The following is a 25,127-nucleotide window of genomic DNA, read 5'->3' as shown; positions in this document are numbered from 1 at the left end:
TACTATCAAAATAATGGAAGAAGGGTATAGTGGATATGAGGTGAGCCTTGGAATTAGGAAAATTAAGTTCCATTATTCTCTCTGACACAACTAGACAAATTATTTAATGTTCCAGGCAACTCTCCAAGGCTGAGATGTAGATAAGATTGAGTGGGGAGTTTCTGCAGGGGAGTTCCCTATCCCAATTAACATCACAGGGATCTAAAAAAACAAATATTAATTCATACACAGTTTTTGGGTCCCAATAGGACAATATTCCTTTTTTCATTCTTTAATGCAAGTAAAATAAATAGTTTGACTAAAGTATATATATTTGGCTCCCTAAGTATTCCACTTCTTGCCTCCATTCTTTTGACAGAGGCTGTTCCACAAATCTCCATTCTTTTGACAGAGGCTGTTCCACAAATCTGAAATTTTTGTCCTTTTTCATCTCTGGTGCTAAGATTCTCTAGCTTTTTCAAAGTTTAACTTAAGTGCCAGTAGCATCTATGGGAAATTTTTGCGTTTCCCTATTTGTTAATACTCCCTCACTTCTCAAATGATCTTCTATTTATCTTTGTATATGTGATATCTCCATAGTAAAATATAAGCTCCTTAATAACAGGGCCTTTGCTTTTACTTTATATCCCCAAGCCCTAGCATATAGTACCTTGCATATAAAAGTTGATTAATTGTTGTTCTAAGTGCTGTGAAAAATTCCAAATCTTATAAAAGTATTTTAAAAATACAAAGTTTCCCCCATAGAAGTAAAATACCACCGTGCAACATTTTTTGGACTCATATTTACGAGCCTAGAAAATGTTATTACCTTTAATTGTTGCTGCAATTCACTATTCAATCTGGCCAAAACTGTGTTGGTTTCCTTATTCCGTCTAATTGACGCCTGAATAGCTTTCTTATCCTTCCCAACTGATCTGAGAAGATAAAAGTGAAAAAAAAAAAAAATAATCCATTTCTTAACTTTGAATTCTCTTCATTCCTAGTAACTCTATCCTATTCCTTTCACATAAGATAAGAAGAAATTCTGTGCTATTTTATAGCAGTATTCATCCATATTCTAGAACATAAAAACTACATAGAAAAAATTTTAGAACTACTAATGTTTAAATACTATCATTTTTAAAAGCTTAATAATTCTGATTAATGATTTATTTAAAACAGGTAAAAAAGGAACTATAATGGTTTCCCTCACTTTTCCAAATCAGTCACTTTGGAAAGGGGAGAAAAGGAAAGCAGAGAAATGGTACAAAGGAACAGAAAGTTTAAAGCAGTTAATAGTCCCAATAAATGGGAAAAGTTGCCCAAAGAACAAGTGCACCTTTACTTTTCTCAAACTGCTACAACCACAATACTGTTCAATCTGCATAGGAAAATATAATGTCAGATAAATTAAAATTTTAGCTTTGGTTACCTAGGTATAGAAGGCTGTGAGGATAGAACAGCAGCTAAAACACCTGTCTTTTGTGAATGTTCATCAACTTCTGGTCTTAGTTCATCCTCTGATTTTAATCTTCTACGAATAGGCTTAGGAGGTGGAGCAAGAGGTGTTGTGCTTTTGCCCTATAAGTAATACAAAACAATAAATACCTATTTCTCAGTGGCTAATACAATGCCATATAGGGCATTAATTAAATTATGTAAATAGTAAAACTATTAAAATAAAATTTATATGATAAAGGAGATCATTCAAAAGCTTTTATAGACAGTTAATAATCTGGCATCATTAGCTACTGAGTTCTAGAAGAAGATATTCAACTTAAGCTCTATAGATATGTTATCTTCAAAACATTTCCTCTTCCTTCCATCAGAAATATATATATAGGAACAATCACCAGAAATGCAAGTTTATATGTTACTTCCTAAATAATCTAGATGATGGAAATGGTCCAGAGATACAGACCAATACATTATCAGTTTCTCTTTTTCTGTATACTCTAAAAACAAAGACTTGGTATAGATAAAACAAATTTTGATGAATGGGAAAAAGAATGAAGATGGCAGCTGTTAATTAAGAGCTGTCCATAATTAATTTACCTTGACTTTATAAATAGTAAGTCTTTAATGAAGGCTTTAAAAAGAATTTAATAAAGCATTTTCATTCTCTCAAATTTCTTTACAAAAACCTTTAAGGAGTGATTCAGATTCTTCTGTACTGGAACATTAACAAATTGTTCTTAATGGGTCACTGGTTGTAGCTTTATATTATTATATTATCCAGAGATATTTAAGCTAAGGGAATTTATTGCCCCCAAACTTGACAAACTAGAAGAATATATATATTAAAGGTTGGTCTTTCTATGATTCTATCCCAATATCTCATCAGCTCTCCTGGGTTCAATTATCTTTGTGCAGGTGACTGTCAGATGTACCTTTTCCTTTCAGTTCCACTTTCTCCTATGAGCTCAAAGCCAACAAGACTTAATTACCATAGCTGGAACTCTCTACCTAGATGTCACTTGGGCAAACTTATTCTTTGTCTCTCTAAAATCATCCCTCCTTTAAATCTTTCTACTTTTAATGAAAAACAAATAATTCATTATTTTCTAGTAACTTCGGTTCTCAACTATGGATTCAATGACTTTTCTCTCTTTTTAAATAAAATGACCAGAGTATGTAGTACCATCTAAAGACAAGAGAATGGACTGAACTTTCCTTGAAGTTTATATATATAGTTTTCTAACTACTGCATAAAAAAAATGTTATAAAAGGTTCTTTGGATACCACATTGGCAGGAGCACTAGCAGCTGTTTTTTCCTCAATTCTTCCATCTGTTTTGGCAACTCTAAGAGAACCTGAAGGATCAGAAGATTTTTCAACCTACAAAAACATAATGCAAAATTAAGCACTTAGTTAAGTAAAATAAGATGATTCTCTGTGTGTGTGGCCATTGACTACAAATTGTTTTTAAAGATTCTATAGCATTTTTGGAATGGCTAGTAGCCTCTAAACTTTAGTGCAACATTTCAGCTAAGATCAAGGATGTACTAGTTCAAGATTTATTAACACGCTTTCTATTTACTATGGAAAAGAGATACAGAACAATTGCCTAATTTAATCTGTCCATGGTAGTTTTGTAATTTTTCTCATAGCCTGAATTATTTAAATGTAGCAATAAACTTCAGACTCAAATCATCTCATTTTTATAAAATCTAAGAATACAAACTCAAATACATACAAAGCAGAAATGCATTATATAACATAAACAAAAGGCTTTTATTCTTCAAGTGAAGTATGCCAGTCTTATGCCTAGGATTTCTAGATATATTTTAAAAGATAGCAGTAAATTGATATGCTTCAGAATAAATTTTTTTAAAAAGCATATGGCTTGGAAACTATACAGAATCACTCTGTTTTCTTTGGCCTAATAGTATTTTATACATGAAGAGTATTTGAAAAATATGAAGTACGAGCTAATAAGTACAAAGCAAGAAGTACAAAAATGAAATTGTTGTTTTTTCTTGGTTATTGCAGGCTTGGGTCTTATATTTTAACATGTATATGATATAAATATATCTATACATAAAGTATTTCTTTCATTAAATGCATTTTAAAATTAATTTTATTTCCCCAGTTACATGACTTCAGTTTGTATTCAAGACACAATCAGTTCTTTCTCTGGGTGTAGAAAGCAATTTTTATCCAGAGTAGTCTTGGGTCTTTGTATTATTGAGAGTAGCAAATTCATTCACAGCTGATCATCTACAACTTTTCTATTACTATGTACATTATTATATACATTTCACTTTGCTTGAACTCATGGAAGACTTTTCAGGTTTTTCTGCTAGCATCCTACTCTACACTAATTATAGAATAATAATATTCCTTCATAATCCCATACCACAATTTTTTCAGCCATTTTCCAGCTGATGGGCATCCCCTCAATTTCCAATTCTTTGCCCTGAGAAAAGAGTTGTTAATAAATATACGTATAAAATCTTTTCTTAAAAAAAAAAAAAAAAATCTCTTTGGGATTCATGCCTAGTAGTGGCACTGTTAGGTCAAAAGACATACATGATTTTATAATCCTTTGGGCATTGATCAAAAGAGCTAAGGTGGGGAATGTTTTTTTTTTTTCCCTTAAATAAAGTGGACTTGGTTCTCTATACATTTGAGAAATGAGACCATCAGAAAAACTTGCTTCAAAATTCTTTTCATAATTACTATTGTTTTCCCTCCTGTTTATTCTTTTCTCTTCCATATTGAATGTGTATTTTCTCACTGAGCCAATTCTGATGACAGTAAAAATTCACACACTCACCCTCCCTTCTCCTTTTCCCCTCTATTACAAGAGCTTTTCCTTGTCTCTTTTATGGCAGATAATTTAAACCATTCTACCTTTCCCCTTCCCTCAGCACATTCCCCTCTCACTCCTTGATTGTATTTTTAGATATTAGTCAACTCATAATCAACACACCTGGCCTTCTGTGTCTCTCTCTATCATGACAATTAGGAATATATATGGCATAACTGCCATGATATATATACACACATACATGTACATACACACACTCCTAACTGTCAAGATAGACAGACAGACAAAGGGCATAGATATATATATATATATATATATATAAAATTACCTCTTTAAGCTTCTTTTGAATCCTATATATGAAAATCAAATTTTCCATTTAGTTCTGGTCTTTACAGCATGAATGCTTGAATCAGGAATGTTTTTCCAATGAGATATTTCATATTTTTATTTTTCATTCATTTGGATTCGTTTTATTGTATTTTGATTTCTTATAAAGTCATTACTTTCCATTTGCTCAATTCTTACTTTTAAAGAATTATTTTCCTCAGTGAGTTTTTGTATCTTTCCCATTTGGCCAATTTTGCCTTTTAAGGCATTATTCTCATTAGCTTTTTGTATTTCTTTCTGCATTATTCTCATTTCTCTTCTGAATTTTTCCTCTACCTCTCTTGATTTATAAAATCACTTTTAAGCTCTCTTCCATGACCAGAGACCAATTCTTATTTTTCTTGGAGGTTTTGGATGTAGGAGCTTTAACCTTATCTTCTGCTGAGCGTGTATTTTGATCTTTTATGAACAATATATTTCAATCAATTATGATCTGATCACTGAGGGTAGTTCCTTCCAGTGATGCAGGTCACAATCTATCTTCTCTATGCCTTAGCCATATGCTCCCATAAATTTTCCACAGAAAGTTCACTCACTCAACATAATGGAAGCTTCTCTCTAGATTTCTAAATATTATACAAGTATCAATACAGTACTTTACTTGTGGTATATTCATGGACTTTCACTACATAATTTAACCTACCTCCTTTTTTTCGTATCTTCTTAATAATAGCTTTTATACCACTTTATAGTAATTAATGATGCATTCTATCATACATCTTTCATCTCTAATCAATACAGATGTTTCACAGGCAGTAGTATTACCTAATTGCAAGTTACAAAGTCACTGCAAGTATAAGTTCAGTTAACAGGCTGAGTATTTTTCCTTCAGAGAGAATCATAATAATGCCATTGAAAAGTCACATGTAAATTTCCAAATATAGTTCAATCCACTCTCTCCTACTTAATTCAGGGCCCAGTCCACTTGAAGGGCCTATAAGTAAAAAGTAGATATCTATGGACCAAGCTAAATGGGCTGCCTATCCTGCCAATTGTACATCATAGCATATAAGCAATAGGCATTTTTTACCAACTAGCACTTCCTCAGGGAATTATAAGTGTAAAAACTTTTGAATAGATGTTCACCTCATTTAGGAAAGTTCTATTTAATTAGCAGTCTTTGTAACAATAGAAACATCTGAAAGACCCCACCTTTTATAGAGAATACCTCTTCTATTTGTTCTTTGGACTAGAAATTTCTTTGATTATAGTAATGCCTTTGATGAACAAATTTTTCTTCTTTTTTTGGGGGGGTGGGTGGGTGTTTCTGTTGTTATATAGCTAATTATGAATCTGTATGGGCCTAGGCATAAGTAACGAAATTTGACTCCACTAGAAAGCCTATAAGATGTCCTTGGGTTCTACCAAATCAAGTGATTTCTCCCCCTTTATCAACAGAACAGTAGGATCTTGCATTCCTCTTCACCTTTAAGTCAATTATATGACATTTATATAAAGACGTGATCTGCCACAAAATATCTGTGAAAACCTAATTTGTACGTGGAAATCATTAAAAGATTTTGTAGAAGCAAGAAAGTAGGTATATGGATTGGGAGTTATATGATACCTAATTTGTAAATGGTTTTAGATTTACTGTACTGAAGAGTTCATGATTTTAAGCAACCATATATGATCTAAACTATAAAGAATCTCTAGTCAACTATGTGAGTCAGGAAGGCATGAATGAAATAAGGTGCTATAATAATTATCTGAATAAATAAAACTTTTAGACATTTTGCAGCTCTTTTCAGGCTACAGTGAACTTGTTTTCTATAACAAACCAGAACTTGGTATATCTTCACATTTTGCCTAAAATCTTCTCTAAATTAAAAAAAAAAAAAATTTGACATCTATCATTTCTCTTATTAATTTGGAGAACTGTTTCATATGGAGAAATTTGTAATTATTTGTGATTATTCCCTTGGGAATTATCTGTTCATAATCTTTGACTATCTGTCCATGGAGGAAAGAGCTCTGTTTTCACAGTCTACCTTAATTTTAGCTATTTGTGTATATGCCATCCATAGCTTCCCTCAAATGTGAAATCCCTGATGGAAAAAAAAAAAAAAAAAACTTTCCCCCACCCAAACCTCACACTCAGGGCTTGGCAGAAAGCAAGTATTCAAAAAATGTTTGTTGAATGAATAATAAGAGGACAAAGATTCATTACTTGACAAAGAAATCATATATTCTTATAACTACTAACCTGCAAGACTTCTGGATGCTTTTCAGCTTCATCATCAGGTTCTTCATTTACATTAGATGCAGCAAATACTTCAAATTGGCTGAAATCTGCAAAATTTGGTTGTTCTGGTATCTGTTGAGGTGAGGTACTAGTGTGAGTTATTAGGCCTTCAGCATCCACTGGGCGATGCACATGAGGACCTGGAGCCTTTTAAAAAAAAAAAAATCAAGAAAATAGCATGGGAAAAGTAACAATTAATATGAATTTTAGTCTAGCATAGTAAGTACTTATTGATTCTGTACATCTTATGATAATACCAAGACACATGTCTGCAATATATTAATACATTTTTTCATATTTCCAAAGTAGTTCCTTCACCTTAGTAATTATCACTTTTATATCACAATTATTACTGTAACATTTTTTCTATTTTGTTGTGGTTCAATTGTGTCTGACTCTTCATGACCTTATATGGTATTTTCTTGGCAAATATACTAGAGTAGTTTACCATTTCCTTCTTCAGTAGATTAAAGCAAAGGTTAAGTGGCTTGCCCATGGTCACACAGATATTGTGGCTGAGGCTGGATTTGATGCCAGTGGTCTGTTCAGAGAGCCATGTAGAGGCCCCAGCATTAAAGACTACAGAGTTGTTTATTTATTTATTTTTAAAAATATTCTCCATCTGTTAACATTAAACTAGACATTCATAGATTTTCTTTTTTAAAAGAACTCAGAAGATCTCTAGAACACAAAACAAAAAAACGGGACAATCTCTAAGTCTACAAAGTATGAAAGATACTTCAAGAAAAGGGATGATAGCTAGTTTCCAAGGGTATGGGGGGTTGAAAATCTACTTTTAGAAAATACTTGTTGGGGCAGCTAAATGGCTCAGTTGATAGTGCTGGTCCTGAAGTCAGGAGGACCCTGAGTTAAAATCCAGCCTCATACACTTAACACTTCCTAGCTGTTACCCTGGGCAAGTCACTTGACCCAAATTGCCTCAGCAAAAAAAGAAAAAAAGAGAAAATACTTCTTAGCAGAGGAAAAGAAAAGGAAAGGAACAGCAACCAGGATCAAATAAAGATTTTTAAAATGCTTGCTCTTTTTACATCTTATTGCTACAATAGTTCATCACTATTGTAAAAAGAGAAAATCTGTTTGAAAATAGAAAATGAATTTGACAAGTTGTTAGAGTTGACATTTCTTTAATTTCTTGTTCCTTTTATGTTTTTCAAAAGTTACAATTTTCCACTTGAACCTAATTTCATCCATCTTTCTACAGATCATCCCATGATGATTTAGTTTTCTTTTCTATTTGAATTTTCATTGCTTGTTCAGTTATTTTACAAGATATCCTCTGGCTGCTCACTTCTCTTTCTTCTGCTTCAGCCTTTTTTCCCCCTTTATGCTCTTTAAATATTTTTTAAGGATATCTTTCCTAATAAAGATTTTGTGCTTTTTCAATGACAGTAGGCACTCAAAGAATTTTAATTTCATTTTCTAAAACTGAGTTTAATTAGGAATGATCATTAAGCATCTCCTTTTGCTCCTCTGAAATTAATTCCAGTAGAGAATCAAAAGACTAATAAGCAAAATGGGATTATGGACAGCAGTAAGTGAAATTTAAAAGCAAATGCTGAATTTAATCAAATTACCTGTGAAGGCTGTGGTCTTGGAGGCACTGCAGGAGGATGGGCAACAACTCCAGCCTGTTGTTGTCCTAAAGGGACATATGATAATTATTATGTAAAATATGTGAGCTCAGTCATCTGAAGTTCTAAGGAATCATTCAATTCAGTCTTTATTAACCACTTGTGTGCAATTTGTTCTTTGAAGTCCTGGAGATACAAAGCCAAAAATGCTTAGTCTCTAACTTGAAGGGGCTTAATTCTGTTTGGAGGTGGCAACGTGTAAACAAAGAAATAAAAAGGTAATGTGAAGCAGAAAGCACTAATAAGAAATGGAATACTGAAGTTTAGAAAACAGTAAAAACATTCCAATTTGCCTGGAATAAAGAACATATGATGAAGAATAACAGGAAATCTGGTTGGTTAAGCCAGATTTATTATCATGAAAAGAAGTTTTACATAATTGCACCTGTGTAACTTGTATCAACTGTATAAGGGAGGGGGGAGTTGAGAGGGAGAAGAGGAAGAGAGGGAGGGGAAAGAAAGAGGGGAGGAGAGAGAGGAGACAGAGGAGAGAGAGGGAGAGAGGAAAAGAGAGGGGGAAAAGAGGGAGAGAGAGGAGAAAGGAGAGAGAGAGTTCAAGCAAGGAGAGGAGAGGGAGGAATGGAGACAAAATGCTAGGGAAACAAAGATAAAAAACATTCCTTGTTCTCAAGGAACTTGTTCTATGATGCCTAAAGCAAGAAAATAAGCATATAAGCAAACAAAATACAATTTCTGGAGGGAGGCATTAAACATAGAAGTAAGTAAGGACAAGACCTCTTTAAGGAAGTGCCATAAACTGAGCCCTGAAAAAATTCTCAATGAAAGAGCATTCCAGTCAAAGGAAACAGTTTATACAACCACACAGAAGGATTGTTTGGTAAACCAAATAGCAAGTGGGCCTCAAGATTGGAATGTAATGAGAGATTGGTAATAATGTGCACTCAATCTAAAAAGAGAGGTTGAAGCCAGATTATGAAGGGCTTCAAATGTCAAAGAAATCTGTACTTTATAATAGGAGAGAGAGGGAAATGGAGGGGCATTTTCTGATAAGATAGAATAAAATAAAATCAAAGGTATTCAATTTAGCAACAAGCATTGCATATCATGTGTCAGTTAATTTCCAAATTTAGAGATTCAAAAAATTGCCCTCAAGGACCTTACTAAGTAAATCAATCTTGGCAAGGAGAAAACAATTCTTCCCTAGAGACTGGAGCCAATGAAGAAGGGTTTTTGATGGGACACTAGGAAGAAAAAGTAACAAATATTAAATATAAATATTTATTTTAAAAGAAAGTGGGGGAAGGTCACCATTGGAAGCTTCAGGAGATTGAGTTCCATATATTTAAGAGACAGAATCTTAGATGTTATTGAGCTCAGGAAATGAGGCTGGGAGAGAGGTTAAAATGACTTGTCAGTCACAGAAATAAGAATATAAGGCAGAATTTGAACCCAGGGCTTCCCAATTTCAAATCCAGTTGCTCTATACACTGTACTCTGGCATTTATGACTTTTCCAATAGCACATGGCAGTTCAGGAACTAACTTGAAGATAGATGATGGGATCAGATCTAGGGACTGAGAATGGACAATGACAAAATAGATCAAAGGTTGGAGAACAATGTTGGTGAAAGTGATTCTCAACAGGAACAAAAACTGTAAAGAATACAGTGAGCATAAAGCAGTCTTCCTAGCAGAGACCAGAAATGGATGAAATGACAGGTAACATAGACAAAAAATACAATTAGGAGGCAGAGACAGGAAAAGATAAAATGAAAAATTTCAGAGTTCAAAATCACAAAGGTTAACCAGTTTGAATTATGTGAGAACTAAAGTATGCCACGGTATAGATGACCACAGTCACTTCTATGAGGGTTATGGTAGAATGGGTTTTTAAATAACAAAAAGAAAGTGATGAAATGGGAGACAAGCTGTTCAAAGAATTGTACACCTGCAAAAAAGGGCAAATGCCACTTCATTATAATTGTTTCCTGACCCCCCAACTCCAAAGTTAGTGCCTTTCCCCACTTCATGACTACTTTATTTTTCTACATTATAGTTTCCAAATGAAAGTGTTAATTAAGCTTTTTTGTTTTATTAAGCTTGCATTCTGTGTTAGCCACTAAGAATATAAATGATTGTCAGTCACTGATATTATATTCCTCTACTGCCTAGAAATCAGGAGATAATAAATCTGTCAATAATGGGATTTAAAAGTTCTTTAAAATGTTAATAAAAATTCAACAGCTTGATTCTTGTAATTTTATCATGTATGTAAAGAAATAAATAATTTGAAGCAACAGTGTATTTAAAGAAAATTTTGGTTATGTTAAGGCTGATTTGATTCCAGCAAAAGTCCTATCAGTAATCTATCTAGTAGTCCATACATAACAGACTGAAAAATAATCCAACAATGTAAATAAGAAAAGCCTTAACTTGATTGCTAGGGTGTTGGAACCAAATAAACAATTACACATAAAGAAAACTTGAAGTTTTTCATATTTTATAGGCTAAGCTGTCAAGGACCATCTGTTTTATTGAGAAACTTTACCTTATTTGGGAGATAACTTCAAATATATTAAAGTTGTTCTTTTCAGACATCTTATTGCTGTCTTTATTACATAACATTCATTTTTAAAAATAAATTCTTTCCATCCCCATTTTTCAGCAAGATGCTCTTTGTAAGAAAGATTTTAAAAGGGACAATTAAAGTAAACAAAACCAACATAGTGACCATTCCTTATAATACATGCACAGTATCTACACACAAATCTCTGCAATGAAAAGACAGAGGTGTCTTCTTTTTTTCATCATTTGTTTGGGATCTTGTAAGCTTTTTCATTCTATTACAAAAGAAATGTTTTCAAACAGAACATGTACTAAAAGTGGGTTAAAAATAAGACATTATATATCTTTATTTGGTTTCAAAATTTAATTAATTTTAAACTTACAATCACAGTTCTCTAATCCCTACCTGTTGTGACTGGAAAGGTTCTGTTCATATCTAAAGATGATGATCTAGAATGGGAGGGATGAGGTCTTGGAGGTGGAGGTGGGGGTGCAGTGTTATCTGGAGATGTTCCTGAATGTGACCTGCAAAATAAAATTCATAAAATGAACTATTTGAACCAGTCATAGTTACTGTAACTTTTAAATTTTCATATTGTAACATTTCAATTTTAATTATCCCTAAACTAACTGATTGTCATACTTGTTTACCCTCTTGTCTAAGTGGCATTCTGAAAAAGGGCTGAGCCAAACAAATATTAAAAGAAGTAGTTCACATAACCCTGAAGGAAAGGAAATACATATTTTTATCATTCTGCAGGCTAAATTCCTAGAGAAGTTGGGCTTGGGCCTCGCTGTCCCTGGAGAAACATTTCTTTGCTGCCATATCCTAGTAATACAATAACTAAACAAAACATTATCTATCCTCAGAAAAGACACTGATTGTACTCTGTGGGATTTGTTGATTTAATCTTGTCACAAGGAAGAAAAATTGGATCAATTCCCATGTTCTAAGAAATACAAGAAAATAGAGGATATACATGCAATCAGGAGAAGAAAAATTTGTGCTGTAATGAACAGAGGTTATTTCCTATATGCAAGAATGCAAGTCTCTGTACCTATGAATAAGTTAAGAACACACAATTCTTTATAAATAGGAGTTATATTATTAGTAATAGTAATTATAAATATTGGTTAAGTTTTACATTAGAATTTCATGTAATTATATTATTCCTTGTATACTCAAAGTGTTCATGTTTGATATTTAAATTTTTAATAAAATGCCTGAATATTTTAAACATTTTTCTAAAAATTAATTGTTAAAAGCCTCTATAAAATATATAAAAGAAAAAGTTCTTTTACACTTACAGTAAATACCACAATTAATTTTTATTCAGTTGAATTAGCAATTAAATAGCCTTTGGATGACAGAATTTGTGCTGTGTTCAAAATATATATAGGTTTTTACTGCAGAAAATACTGACCGTTGCCGAGTTACAGCATTTCCAATCTGCTCTGGGTCAGAGGTAAAAGAGTCTGAACTACTGTACCCATCTGCTGGTAGTAAGTAGGAAAAAACACAATTTCATAATTAGTCACCTGATTTTTTTACTTCAACAATGCATTTCTAGATTTTACGCATTATACATTAGAAGAAACTGACAAGTAAAAACTATCTAGATAAAAAAAAGTATTAAATAATTTTAAAATTGAAAATTAGAAATAAGAATTCTTATCAAGGAATAAAAAAAAATTATCAAGTTATGATTCAACACAACCTTCTCCTGACGGGTAATTTTTGACTGTGGCAACAGTAGCAGATTGGATATCAAAACAGAGAAATACTAGAGAATCATATTTTGCTAGTTGGAAAGCCCTAAGTTTGTTACATTTTATAATGTAAATTCTTAGAGGAAGGAACAACATAGCACAATTAGGTAGGGAATTCAAGTGGTTTCTACTGATATTGTTGATATATAATATTTGGATGCAGAATGGTGTAGTACATTTAATTTACCTACTACTTATGTAACTTTGGTCAAGTAATTTTAACTTCTTTTTACATCAGGTTAATAAAGAGATTGAACCACATGACCTCTAAGGTCCTTTTTAGCTCTAGACCAATATTCCTAGAAATAATACAGATATTCATTAATTTTTAAAATCCTGACATGCCCATGCTTTGTCTATAGTCCAGCAGCCTGTGAATAGCCTTATAAATAAACAATGGTACAGACACTGAAAAAGAGGATTCCAAAAAGGGTAGGAGAGGCAGTGTGCAGTCTATCTTTCACTCATAAGTAGAGGAGGTTTTAAAACTAAGTAACTTATTTGGAAGTGTCTATCCTTGCATTTAATGCAAATATTTCAAAATGCTATTAGTTTAATTTCTTCAGGACCTAAATCAAGATCGATAGTTACAGATTTTTAAAAAAACTATATTTTAACTTACCAACTGTATTTCCAGAAACAAATTTTACTGATGAATTTATCTTATTTTCTTCTGAAAGGTCAGGTGGCTTCACAAGTAATGGGCTAGTGGGATTAGTGTGATCTAATGAAAAATGTATTATACAAAAGTAAGTAAAATTAAATACATTTTAAAATTATACAAAACCGGTAAAATCTGTCATAAAAGACATTTCCTTTAAACATTTACAGCTAAAGAAACTTTTAGCAAAGCTATTTGCATTTTCCTCATGAAAAGGATACAATTCAAATGTTAAATCTTTTATATATTCTTCCCTTAGTTTTTAGGTAGATTTTTAATTAATATCTAATGATTATTTTTTAAATGTCAAACTTATAATGCAGGTTCTGTATGAGAACATATACATTTAATATATTTTAATTACAAATTTGTAACAGCCACATGAAAATACAAGTTTAATTTAGAGAATCTTCTGCAACTATACTTAATATTTAAAAAAATGACAATTTGCAGTAAGCAATCATACACCTCATGGAGTTGTTTTACATATATAAAAGCTCTATGCAAGTCAACAAGCATTTATTAAATGCCTATTATGTGCTAGACACTGTGCTAAGAGTTGAGGAAACAAAAAGAAAAGCAATCTCCATCTCTAAGGAACAATTTAGAAGGGAGGGTGGCTGAGTAGTGAGAATCTCTTTCCTAGGATGGTTTTAAGGGTCAAATGAGATACTCTTCATCTCTTATGCCTTTTAGCACAATATTTGGCACATAACAGATACTATAAAATGTTAGATATTATTATTATTGTTGTTTAAGGAGTTCACATTCTTATAAAAGATCTAACTTTGGAAATGTGAGTACTCTTCCACTGACAAATTCAAAAACTGTTTCATATCTTAGTAGAATAGAAGATCTTCAAGGGTTGCTGTGGTCATTTAAGTAGGCTGGTTTTCAGACACTAGTTGGGCCTAAATAATAAATGCCTTTTCATCTTGGTAGGACCTGCCAGAATTTACTTCAAGAATGAACTGGACATGACAAATATGAGGTTAAACACCTATGCTAAGTACATTATAAATTATGTTATGCAACTTAGGCCTCACTCCAGAAAGATAATCTTTTTATTTCTCTTTTAAAGGATTCCTTATCTTATTCCCCACAGCAGTTAATTCAAAATTTTGCTTCTCAAGATGCTCATGTGTTCTCCTCTCCTCCCTTTTCAGATACTTGATCAAGAAAATCAAGGCCAGTGCACTTGAATTAGCTCCCCCTCTCTTCTTTTCTTCTCAAAACTCCTTAAAATCATCCCTTCCTTTTCCTTTTCTCAGCCCTTGATAACGAAGTGACTCTTTTCCTTGCCAAAGTCAATGTATGTCCTTGATTCCATCCTTTCTTGCCTTAAAGAAGGCAAAAGGAAGTTGCAGGAGACTGCAAACTTAAATCACTCCCTTCTTCTTAACCTTTCTCTATTTACTGTTTCTTCACCACTGTCTTCAAGCCTTAAAAAGATTTCCACTAGCGCCTACTATGCTGTCAAGTTATCATCCTATCTCTCTGCCTTTTATCAGTGCTTTTGCCCTCCCCCATTAAAAAAAAAAAAAAAAAAAAAAAAAAAAAAGCTGTTTTGCTTTGTCTTCTCACTCAAACCTTTACTGTCTGGGTTTTAGACTGTCATTCAACTGAAACTGTTCCATCCAAAGTTACCAAAAATTTCAATAGGAAAATCTGATAGCCTTTCCCCCCATCTAAACACTATATTTTGCACCTGACACTTGACCACTCATTTCTCCTAAATACTCTCCTGGGTTTTATGGTTTTAACCTACCCATTTAACTCTTTCTTCTCAGTCTCTTTTGCCGATTTATCATCTATGCCTCAGCTTCTTAAACTTTGATTTAATCTCATAACTGAGTGTGTGTGTGTGTGTGTGTGTGTGTGTGTGTGTGTGTGTGTGTGTGTGTGTGGTATCACAAAATTGATTATCAGTAAATGTTTGGTATACCTATTTAAATAAAGATTAAATAAATCTTTCAGATAAAAAGGGGTGGAGAGTAGAAAAAGTTTAAGAAGCCCTTCTCTGTGGATATTTCCTAAGGCACAGGTACTTTTCTTTCTCTCAGTGGCTTATGAGATACTCAAGGAGTTAATAACTCAAGGGGTTATTAACCAGCTCTATGCAGATGATTCCTAGATTTATAAATCTCACCCCATCAATTGCCTATTGGACATTTTAAGCTGGCTGTCCCATAGCCATCTCAAATTCAACATGACTGAAATAGAATTCATCATCTTTCCCTAAAAACCAGATTCTGAAATTTCAATTTGATAGTATCTTCCAGTCTCTTAGTTCATAACTTTGGTGTTATCTTCAACTCTTAATTCTTCCTTATCCCACATACCCAATCTATTTCTGTGTCTACAAAATATCTTGCACCCAACTCCATCGAGCATTCGTGTGCATACAATCACCTTAGTTCAGCCTTTATCATTTCTCATCTAGAATTACTTACCAGCCTTCTATGTTTTTCTTTCCTTTTCTATTCCTTTCTTTCTCCAATCTGTTACACTGCTACCAAATTTTCCTTAAACTCAGATCTGATCATGCCAATCCCCCACTCAAACACTGGTGATGTCCTATTGCTTTTAAGATAAAATATAAACTGTTTAGCTTCTAAAGCCTTTAACAACTTGGCCCTAGACTATATTCCAGGCTAGGTGGATCTTGTTATAGCACAGTTACATTTACAATCAAAGCAAACTGGTCTTCTCTCTGATCCTTATGTGTAACACTCCATCTCCCACCTCTATACTTTTGTGCTTTTACCCTCCCATGCCTGAAATGTCCTTTCTCCTCACCTCTGCCTCTCTTCCTTCAAAGAACATTAAATAAAGGTTTTCCTGATAGCCATTACTGGTAACTTTTCTTCCAAGTTTTCTTCTGTTAAACTACCTGAATGAAAGCTTCCTGAAAATGAGGATTACTTCATTTCTTTTTGTTAGTATCAGCCCATAGCAAAATGTCTGACACATAGCATGTGCTTAATAAATGTTTGTTGATCCTTCATGGCAAGTTTTGATTCCTTGTTTATTGCTTTATCAGTTTTTCAGTCATATTCAATTTGAAGTTTTCTATCTATTCAACTGCTCTGTATATTTTTTATGAAATGGAGAGAAAATATTTAATTTAAAATCAGCTCTAGGGAGGGAAACTGCCTTGGAAAAGAGTAAGCAATTAAAAATTAAAGCTGATCACTAAAAACATAATTATTTGGCTATTTTAAATTGATAGTACCTTCTTTTAGAAATCAGTTTCCTTACCACTTCCAGTTCTTTTAAGTTCCATTTCCTGCATGTGAATTTTGCTTGGAGTCATTCGAATGGGAACTGGATGGACAATAGCAGTATCCTAAATACGAAAGAGGAAATGAAGCATATTAGCACCATATAAACTTTTTACAAGCTAGTTACTAAACCTTAAAAAATATTTTTCTTTCATAGTGAAGCAGGCATGAAAACATGTTTAATATCATAAACTAGTTAAGTCTTTTTGAAAAGATACCTAATTAGAAATTAAAAGAATAATTTTACTGTTTTGTAATATATATGGCTCAAAACAACTTACATATAGTTAATCAAACTTTAATACCTATATAGATAAAATAATCTTATAAAAAAATCAACTGCTATCCATATTCAAAAGTCAAGGTTTTAAGAACCAAAGAATTTTGGCTTTGGGAATTATTAAGTGTAATTATTTTACTCTGGACAGTTTGTGTAAAATCTACAAAATTTATACACTAAGATTCAATAGACAATAAGGGCCTGAAAACTAGAAAATTCAATTCTTTCACTAACTTGCTATAAAATCCTAAGGCAAATTCAAAACCACCATGTAAAATACTAAAAATCACCCCCCTAAAACCAAAAGCAAAAATCTGTCACAAATTTGCCATGTAACATAAAATTATAAAACTTTTTTAAAAAAGGATATAACTCTACTTTAATGAAAATGTGCAAGGAAAAAAAAACTGTCACCCAATTAAAACTTAAACATGCAACAAAGTGAAAAGTGGAAATGTAAAAAATTCCTTTTTTGATAAGTTCAGTAAAGTTTTTACAATTGTAATTCAAACCTGATGATTTAAAAGGTTGGTTTGTATGTACCTGAAATAACTTGGATGCTCCTGCCTAAAAGAGTCCCAGACACAAGGATACTCACCCAGGTGAATACGCTTATAATTCTAATGAAGTGGACCTTACAAATAGTTCACAGCTATACTATTTCCTGAATAGAAAATTCAGTTCTTATAGACGTATTTTTAGTTATCGCTACAAATGTTTATCTAAACCCTTTCCATTTCCTTAGTTGGATTATGAATTTCTAAACTTGCTTTGCATCAGGCAGGGTAAAAGCAGGGCAGCTCAGAAGAATGAAGAATATCATCCTGAGAAAGAATGAGGACTTTCTGCCAATTTGGTTGAATCAGAGGTATATTGTCCAGTTTTAAGCTACCTGCTTTAGCAAAATCTCAAAGTCTGCTTAAGACCAAATAATGATCAAGAAATCCAATAAAAATTACAGTGACTGCTTCCGTTTCAGTATATCATGTAAAGCCAGAAGACCATCATAGTAGGAAAGGGCTCCTCTAACAAAGCTGGCACAAGTATATCTGGAGATAGGACACATTTATGTAGCAAACTTTGTCTTGAGGCATCAAAAGCAGGATGTGCTCTTGAGAAAACCCTAGAGTTGTCAAAAAGCTCCAATGAATAGTGCCATCCTTCAGTACTCAGAGCAAGACACCTAAGAAACTGAAATTTTCTAAGCTTCCAAGTACTACTTTGTGTTCTGAGATGACAAGATGCAGAGCTCTGAAACTTAAAAGATTCATTTGGGCATAATCCTGGGAAGCCAAGGTAGTATAAGAACACAAGGGATCCAGTGCAAGACCAAGAAGTGCGAAGTCTGGCCCTGGCACAAAGCTTCAATTCAGAAGAGATGAATGAATTTAAAAAAAACAAAAAACAAACAAAAAAAACAAAAAAAAAACCCCCACTAACTACAGCATATAAAATTATTGCAGATCTGAAAACCATCCTAAAGTAACTCTAATAGCTATAAGCAAAGACTCCAAGGGGGAAAAAATTATATTTTGTATAAAATTGTATACAAGAACAATATAAATCTGTAGAGGAAATAAACCAAAAGATTTAAAAAAAAAAAAAAAAAAAAAAGAAAAAGAAAAGGAAAAAGGGGGCAGCTAGGTGGCGCTGTGGATAGAGCATCAGCCTTGAATTCAGATCTAGTCTCAGACACTTAACACTTCTTAGCTGTGTGACCCTGAGCAAGTCACTTAACCCCAGCTTCAGGAAAAAAACAAACAAAAAACTTTGGAGGAAAGAACTAATAGAATTAAGTAGAGTAGTGGCATTAACTCAAATTAAAAGAGATCCCTGCAGATTCCAGAATGGTTTTGAAAATCATAAATTTATATTATCTTTGTTATATTTTTAAAATTTATTATGTTAAACATTTTCTAATTATATTTTAATTTTGCTACACATCTCTAATTTAGAAATCAAAGTTGTGGTAACCTTATTTCATATTCGTAGAGAACTAAAACAGTCAAAATACAAAATACAAACAGTAAAAAATACAAAATACAAACTCCATGAGAAGCAAGAAATAACTCAAAATCAACACCGAAAACATGAGAAAGTTTAAGATGCCCAACATGAAAAAAATGAGAAGTTCTAGGAGAAATAACTGATTATTGGGCTCCCTTTAGAACCAATAGGGGTTAAAGGGGAGGGAGGAGATAAAAGAGGTAAAGCTTGGACACTTTATTTCAAGAAATTTATTTTCTTTTTCTTTTTCTGAGGCTGGGGTTAAGTGACTTGCCCAGGGTCACACAGCTAGGAAGTGTTAAGTGTCTTGAGACCACATTTGAACACAGGTCCTACTGAATTCAGGGCTGATGCTCTATTCACTGCGCCACCTAGCTGCCCCTATTTCAAGAAATTTAAACAGCCCTATACCTATATTTCCAGTATTTTAAAATATACTCACTCACCTCTACATACTCCCCAATCTCAAAACATTGGCTTTTTTGCTTTTCTCCTATACAACACTGCAACTCCTGGCTTTTTACTGGTGGTTTACCGGTGTCCCTTGGCTTCCCTGCCAGTATTTCCAGGTTTTAGAATATCATCTGGCGTATACTAAGGGTTTAAAAGCTTGTTGATGAAGATGCTGAACACTGTTCAAATCTATTAGGATTTTGTTAGAAAGTCACCTGAAAAGAATGTCAAGTGTAAGTCCTAGGAATGTTGTTATATCCCCCAAAATTCAGATGTCCACGTCAAAGAAAAAATACTGAAAATAGCTAGAAAGACGCAGTTCAAGTACCAACTTTTATATTAATGTAGATAGGAATAAAGGAAGAGTTTGATATTTTGTTTTATATAAATGGAATATGTATATGAGAAAAGCATACAAATATGGAAGGAAGCATTAGATGAACCTCATTTTTAATATGAAATTAATTTGGACACGAAATTTTTATATGAAAAGGAAGGTTTTACACATACAGTCTGATGTAGAAAGAGATGAAACTTGATAGGGACTGTGAGAGAAAGGGGCATTTAGGAAGATATCAGGAAATGAATAGTTGTGAAGAAAAAACAAAAAACAAAACTCCACTCCTGAAAGGGAGAATTAAAGGGGATGAGAGGAGAAAAAGAGGGATTAAGACTAGGAAACAAAACTGTAGTGTATCAATGTAATGGAATACTATTGTATCCAAAGAAGTGATAGAAGACATGATTCTAAAGACTCCTGAGTAGCATGAACTGATGAAAAGAACTATAAGAACAATTTATGCAAAGGTAATAACACGATAAAGAGAAATAACTTTGAAAGATTTTGAAAGAACTCTAATCCATGCAATAATCAACTATGTCTCCAGAGGACCCATGATAATGAATGTTACCCATTTTCTGATAAAAGAAATGATGCAAGGTAAAGATATATTTCTGGACATGGCCCCAAAATCTCTCCCCACTCTATTTTGCCACTAAACTGATTTTCCTTGATCATTCCTTCCCTGCCTTCCAACTCTTCCCACTCCAATAAACTCCAAAGGCTTCCTATTGCCTCCAGCATAGAAGACAAAAATCTTCTATTTGGTGTTCAAAGTCCTTCATAATTTAGTCCCCTTCTACTTTGTACATCCTTATTCCCCAACATATAACTGATTCAGTCGCACCGGTCACCTGGCTGTTCCAGAAAGTTCCATCTCCATAAGCCCCAGACATTTTTTGGCTATTGTCCATACCTGGAACTATTTTTTGCCTATCCCAGTATTCAGCACAATGTCTAGCACATGTCAGGCATTTATAAAAGTTTATTGAATGACTGACTGCCCCCTTTTCAGACTCTCCCACCTTCTACTACAACTCAGCAACCTCTAATTTGCTAATGTTCATCACCTCACCAAGACTGTTAACTATTCAATGAGTTTAATGCTAGCTCAGCCTTTCCCTCCTCTTCTATCTGTTTCATATTAGAAGATTACAACATAGACATTTAAATAGCTCTCTTAAATATCTTAACTATCCAGAGTTCTTCAACTTAGTCATTTCTCATTTAATCTACCTTCATCAACACACAGAAATGGTGATATCTTTGATCTTGTCATTATACAGAAGTGTCCCACCTTCATGTTCATGAATTTGAGGTTCCTTCATCTGATCACAGTCTGTTGTGATTCCACCTCTGCCTATTCCTAGTCTTTGTTTTCACCAAGACTTCCAAGCCCTCCATCTCTTTATTCTTTCCCAAGTTATCCTCCCTGTATCAGTTATACTCTCAGTCTTTCCACATATTTTACTGTCAATCTTGCCCTATCAGACCCTAGGCTTAGATTACTCAACATGCACTGTGCCACTGAACAAAGCTGGAGAAAAATCATTAAAATGTGCTAACTGGGTTAGCTATAAATTTATATTACATTATCTCAATGGCTCCTCAATGTGGTGAGACAAACATTTTATAGCTTTTCTTTCCTCCTCAAACCATGTAGCAGAGAACGTGCTTTATCTCTTTCCACCCCAGTCCGTCTTCTTCCACTCCACTACCAAAGTGACCTTCATAAAGCACAACACTGGTCATGTCACTCTTCCTTTTCAATAAACTCAAGTTTCTTCTCATTAGAAACATACTTTGAAATATGTATTAAATATATTTTCCTATGTATTTTATGATATATTTTGTAAGATAAATACATAGTAAATTTTCTGAATGTAAAATCTATTTAGCTTTTTAAGACCTTTGTAACTTAGTCCTTTCCTATCTTTATAATAGTTTTCTTACATCTTACTACCTTTACTAGTCTATGATCCAGTGACTGGCTTACTTGCTGTTGCTTCCAACAAACACTCTAGCATTTTCCCTCTTTGCCCCACGCCTGTAATTCTCTTTCTCTCCACCACTGTCTATTGGCTTTCTTCAAATCTTACCTTCTATAAAAAGTTTCCCCCAGACCTCTTTACTCACATACACTGATGTCTCTCCTTCATTAGATTGTGAGCTTTCTGAGAGCAAGATATGTTTTTGCTTTCTTTGTATTCCTAGCAATCTACAGTGGCACATAAAAGGAACTTAAAAATGCTTGCCGAGAAGGGAGGATTCTGGGAAATGGAGAAGTAAATTGGTAAATTTCAAGCTCTCCCAATTTCCCCCACAAATAGAATAAATTTTGAATATAGACTGGTGAAAAACTACAAAGACATCAGGCAAAACAGGGACTTCCTGATACAATCAAGAAGTTCTGAAGAAAGACTCTGGGAAGAGATTAACTCGCCCAAAGTGCAGACACCTCCAGGCTAGCTCCCAGAAAACACCAAGTGGGAATCCCTCAGGGCTAGCCTCCACAGGAACCACAGAGACCTTTACCTCTCCAATTGCTGAATAGGAGTTTGAATCAGGGAATACAGAGTGAACCTTCTGATTGGGAAGGCCAGACCCTAGGTCAGAAGGAACCAGCACCTGATGAGTGCAGAAACAAAGGGACAGGGACATTGCTGGCTGTGGACACTTGCATGAGGGTAGAGCTCTTGGTTTGGTGTTCCTGGTCAGAGTGGAGAGCTGAAGGGAAGCTTGCAGCACCATCCTCCCTTAATTAGAGGTGTTTACACTAATACCTCTAATTAAAAAAAACAAAAAAAAAAACAAACCCACAATTGAAACATATTATAGGATTATGGGAACAGGGATGATCATCTTCAGAAGAGGACACTTTAGTAAAAAAACAAAACAAAACAGCTTCTACCTCAAAAAATAATGTCAAACAACTTCCTGCCCAGAGATAATTTACAGAATTCAAAACTCAAACGAGAGACATTGAGGATAAACTAAAGAAAAAAATTAAAACCATCCAAGAAAAACAAGATTATGGGGGGGGAGCTAACCAATTAGAAAAGGAGGTACAGAGTGTCAAAGATGAAAATAATTCTTTGAAAATTAGAATTGGGCAAGGGGAAGCCAGTGAAACTATGAGAGACCAAGAAATAACAAAATAGATTATAAAAATTCAGAAAATAGAATGTAAAACAACTCATAAGAAATACAACAGATCTGGAGAACTGATCAAGGAGGAAATATAAAAGTAACTGGACTGCCAAAAAGTTGTGACTAAAAAGAGAACCTTGACACAGTAATGTAGGAAATCTAGTAAATTGTCCTGGAAGGATATAGTGTATGAGGGGATATTAGAAATAGAAAAAAATCCATTGATCACCATCTCAAAGAAATACTTTGTAGAAAACACATAGGGATATTATTGACAAATTTTGAAACCCCTAAACCAAAGAGAAAACTTTGCAAGAAACAAGAAAAAAACAATTCAAGTACACCGAAACTACAATTAGAATTGTACAAGACTTTGCAGCAGCTACAATAAAAGACTGTAGGTCTTGGAATCATATTTCCAGACAAGCAAAAGAACTAGGCCTGCAGCCAAAAATATCATATCCAGCAAAATTATCTATAATTTTCAATAAGAAAAAAACGGACATTCAAAGAACTTGCAGATTTTTAGGACTTTCCATCAACCAAACCAAAACAATAGAAAATTTAACATAAGAGCCAGTATCAAAGAGCAATTTTAAGGAACTCAACATGTACAAACTTTAAACATGGACAAATTGTTTTTCTACATGAAAAATTCATACTTTATGTATAAAATTTACATCAAGAATAGGGTAAACTCAAAAGAAAGATTGGCAGAGTAAAGATAAAAATAATAATCATGTTATACAAGGTACAAAAGAAGAATATACACTGAAGTATTAGAGAGGGGAGGAGAGCTTATAGTTCTGAAAACCTACTCACTTCAGGAATGGGTTCAATAAGGCAACTCTACATATATACCATGAAGGGCATAGTACTTTTCAAAATCTATGAAGAAATAAGGGGAGAGAGATAGGAAGATGGGGAAGCAAAGAGTGAAGGAAGAAGACAAGGGAGAAATCCCTGGGTAAAAAGAGAGGTTAAATAATAGTAAGCCAAGTTATGAAGCAACATACATACAGATTTATATATAAATATATCTTAACTGTAACTTGCTTGAAGTGGGGGTGGGAATGAAAGGGAGATATGTGTGTATGTATGTATGTGTGTGTGTGTGTGTGTGTGTATATATATATATATATATATATGCATACATATAAACATACACACATACACACATAGAGGTTCTTAAGTATAGCCTGTTTGGGGGTGGTAGTAGGGGATAAAGGAAGGAAAAAAGAATAAAGTAAATAAGGTGCACAGCAGAGAAGTGCAAGTATATAAGGAAGTAAAGACTGACACTCATGAATATATTTTCTTCTAAATTCACTTCTTAAATTAATGTTTGTTATATATTTTGAAACTTCTCTGATCTACTGGGTACATGATAATGTTCTCTTTATTGTTTTTCTTTTTGCTTATTTTGTTTCTTCAAATAAAATAATTTGGGGGGGAAAAATGCTTGCTGACTTGACCTTTAATAAAAAGATAATAGAGAAAGAATTAACATCATCACTGATGCAATGATATTGGATACATACCTACACAACATAAAGATGGAGCCAGACCTACATAAAATATCCAATCATGTTAACAGAGGAATTTAGTAACAATTTCAGGGTTCCATGGGTATGTTTAAGATTTGCATTTCCAGGTTGAGGCCAATTCCAATGATCTTGTGATGAAGAGAGCCATTTACAGAGAAGGACTGTGGGAACTAAGTGTGGATCACAAGATAGCATTCTCACTCTTTTTGTTGCTTTTGGCTTGCATTTTTTTTCCTTTTTGATCTGATTTTTCTTATGCATTAAGATAATTGTATAAATATGTATACATATATTGGTTTTAACATATATATTTTAACATGTTTAACATGTATTGGATTACTTGCCATCTAAAGGAGGGAGTAGAGGAGAAAGGGGAAGAAATTTTGGAACACAAGATTTTGCAAGGGTCAATGCTGAAAAATTATCCTTGCATATTTTTTGAAAATAAAAAAAATTTTAATTAATTAATAAATCACAGTCAATGTGTTCTGCTGAAGAAAAAATAACGAATTGCATTTCTGTGTTGGGTTACTTGATAATTTCTAGATGTTAAAGCTAAAAACTAAACTTGTTT

General features: G+C 33.4%; 1 protein-coding gene across 6 annotated transcripts in view; it reads right to left on the bottom strand.

The window, feature by feature from the left end:
- REPS1 (RALBP1 associated Eps domain containing 1) overlaps positions 1-25,127 on the bottom strand; it is an 87,400-nt gene that overhangs the window by 1,983 nt on the left and 60,290 nt on the right. For 3 of the 6 annotated variants that reach the window (XM_074309708.1, XM_074309712.1, XM_074309714.1), the window contains 9 exons: positions 16,754-16,841; positions 13,454-13,555; positions 12,486-12,558; positions 11,468-11,586; positions 8,480-8,544; positions 6,846-7,031; positions 2,722-2,817; positions 1,412-1,560; positions 809-914 (listed from right to left, as the gene is read on the bottom strand). In XM_074309708.1, coding sequence (XP_074165809.1) covers positions 809-914; positions 1,412-1,560; positions 2,722-2,817; positions 6,846-7,031; positions 8,480-8,544; positions 11,468-11,586; positions 12,486-12,558; positions 13,454-13,555; positions 16,754-16,841 — 984 coding nt within the window. The remainder of the gene's footprint in view (positions 1-808; positions 915-1,411; positions 1,561-2,721; positions 2,818-6,845; positions 7,032-8,479; positions 8,545-11,467; positions 11,587-12,485; positions 12,559-13,453; positions 13,556-16,753; positions 16,842-25,127) is intronic. The other 3 variants (XM_074309711.1, XM_074309713.1, XM_074309710.1) reach the window with 2 other exon arrangements.

This window comes from Sminthopsis crassicaudata, chromosome 4 (genome assembly GCF_048593235.1).
Source record: "Sminthopsis crassicaudata isolate SCR6 chromosome 4, ASM4859323v1, whole genome shotgun sequence".
Lineage (NCBI taxonomy): Eukaryota > Metazoa > Chordata > Mammalia > Dasyuromorphia > Dasyuridae > Sminthopsis > Sminthopsis crassicaudata.
This window is presented reverse-complemented; position numbering and strand designations above follow the sequence as displayed.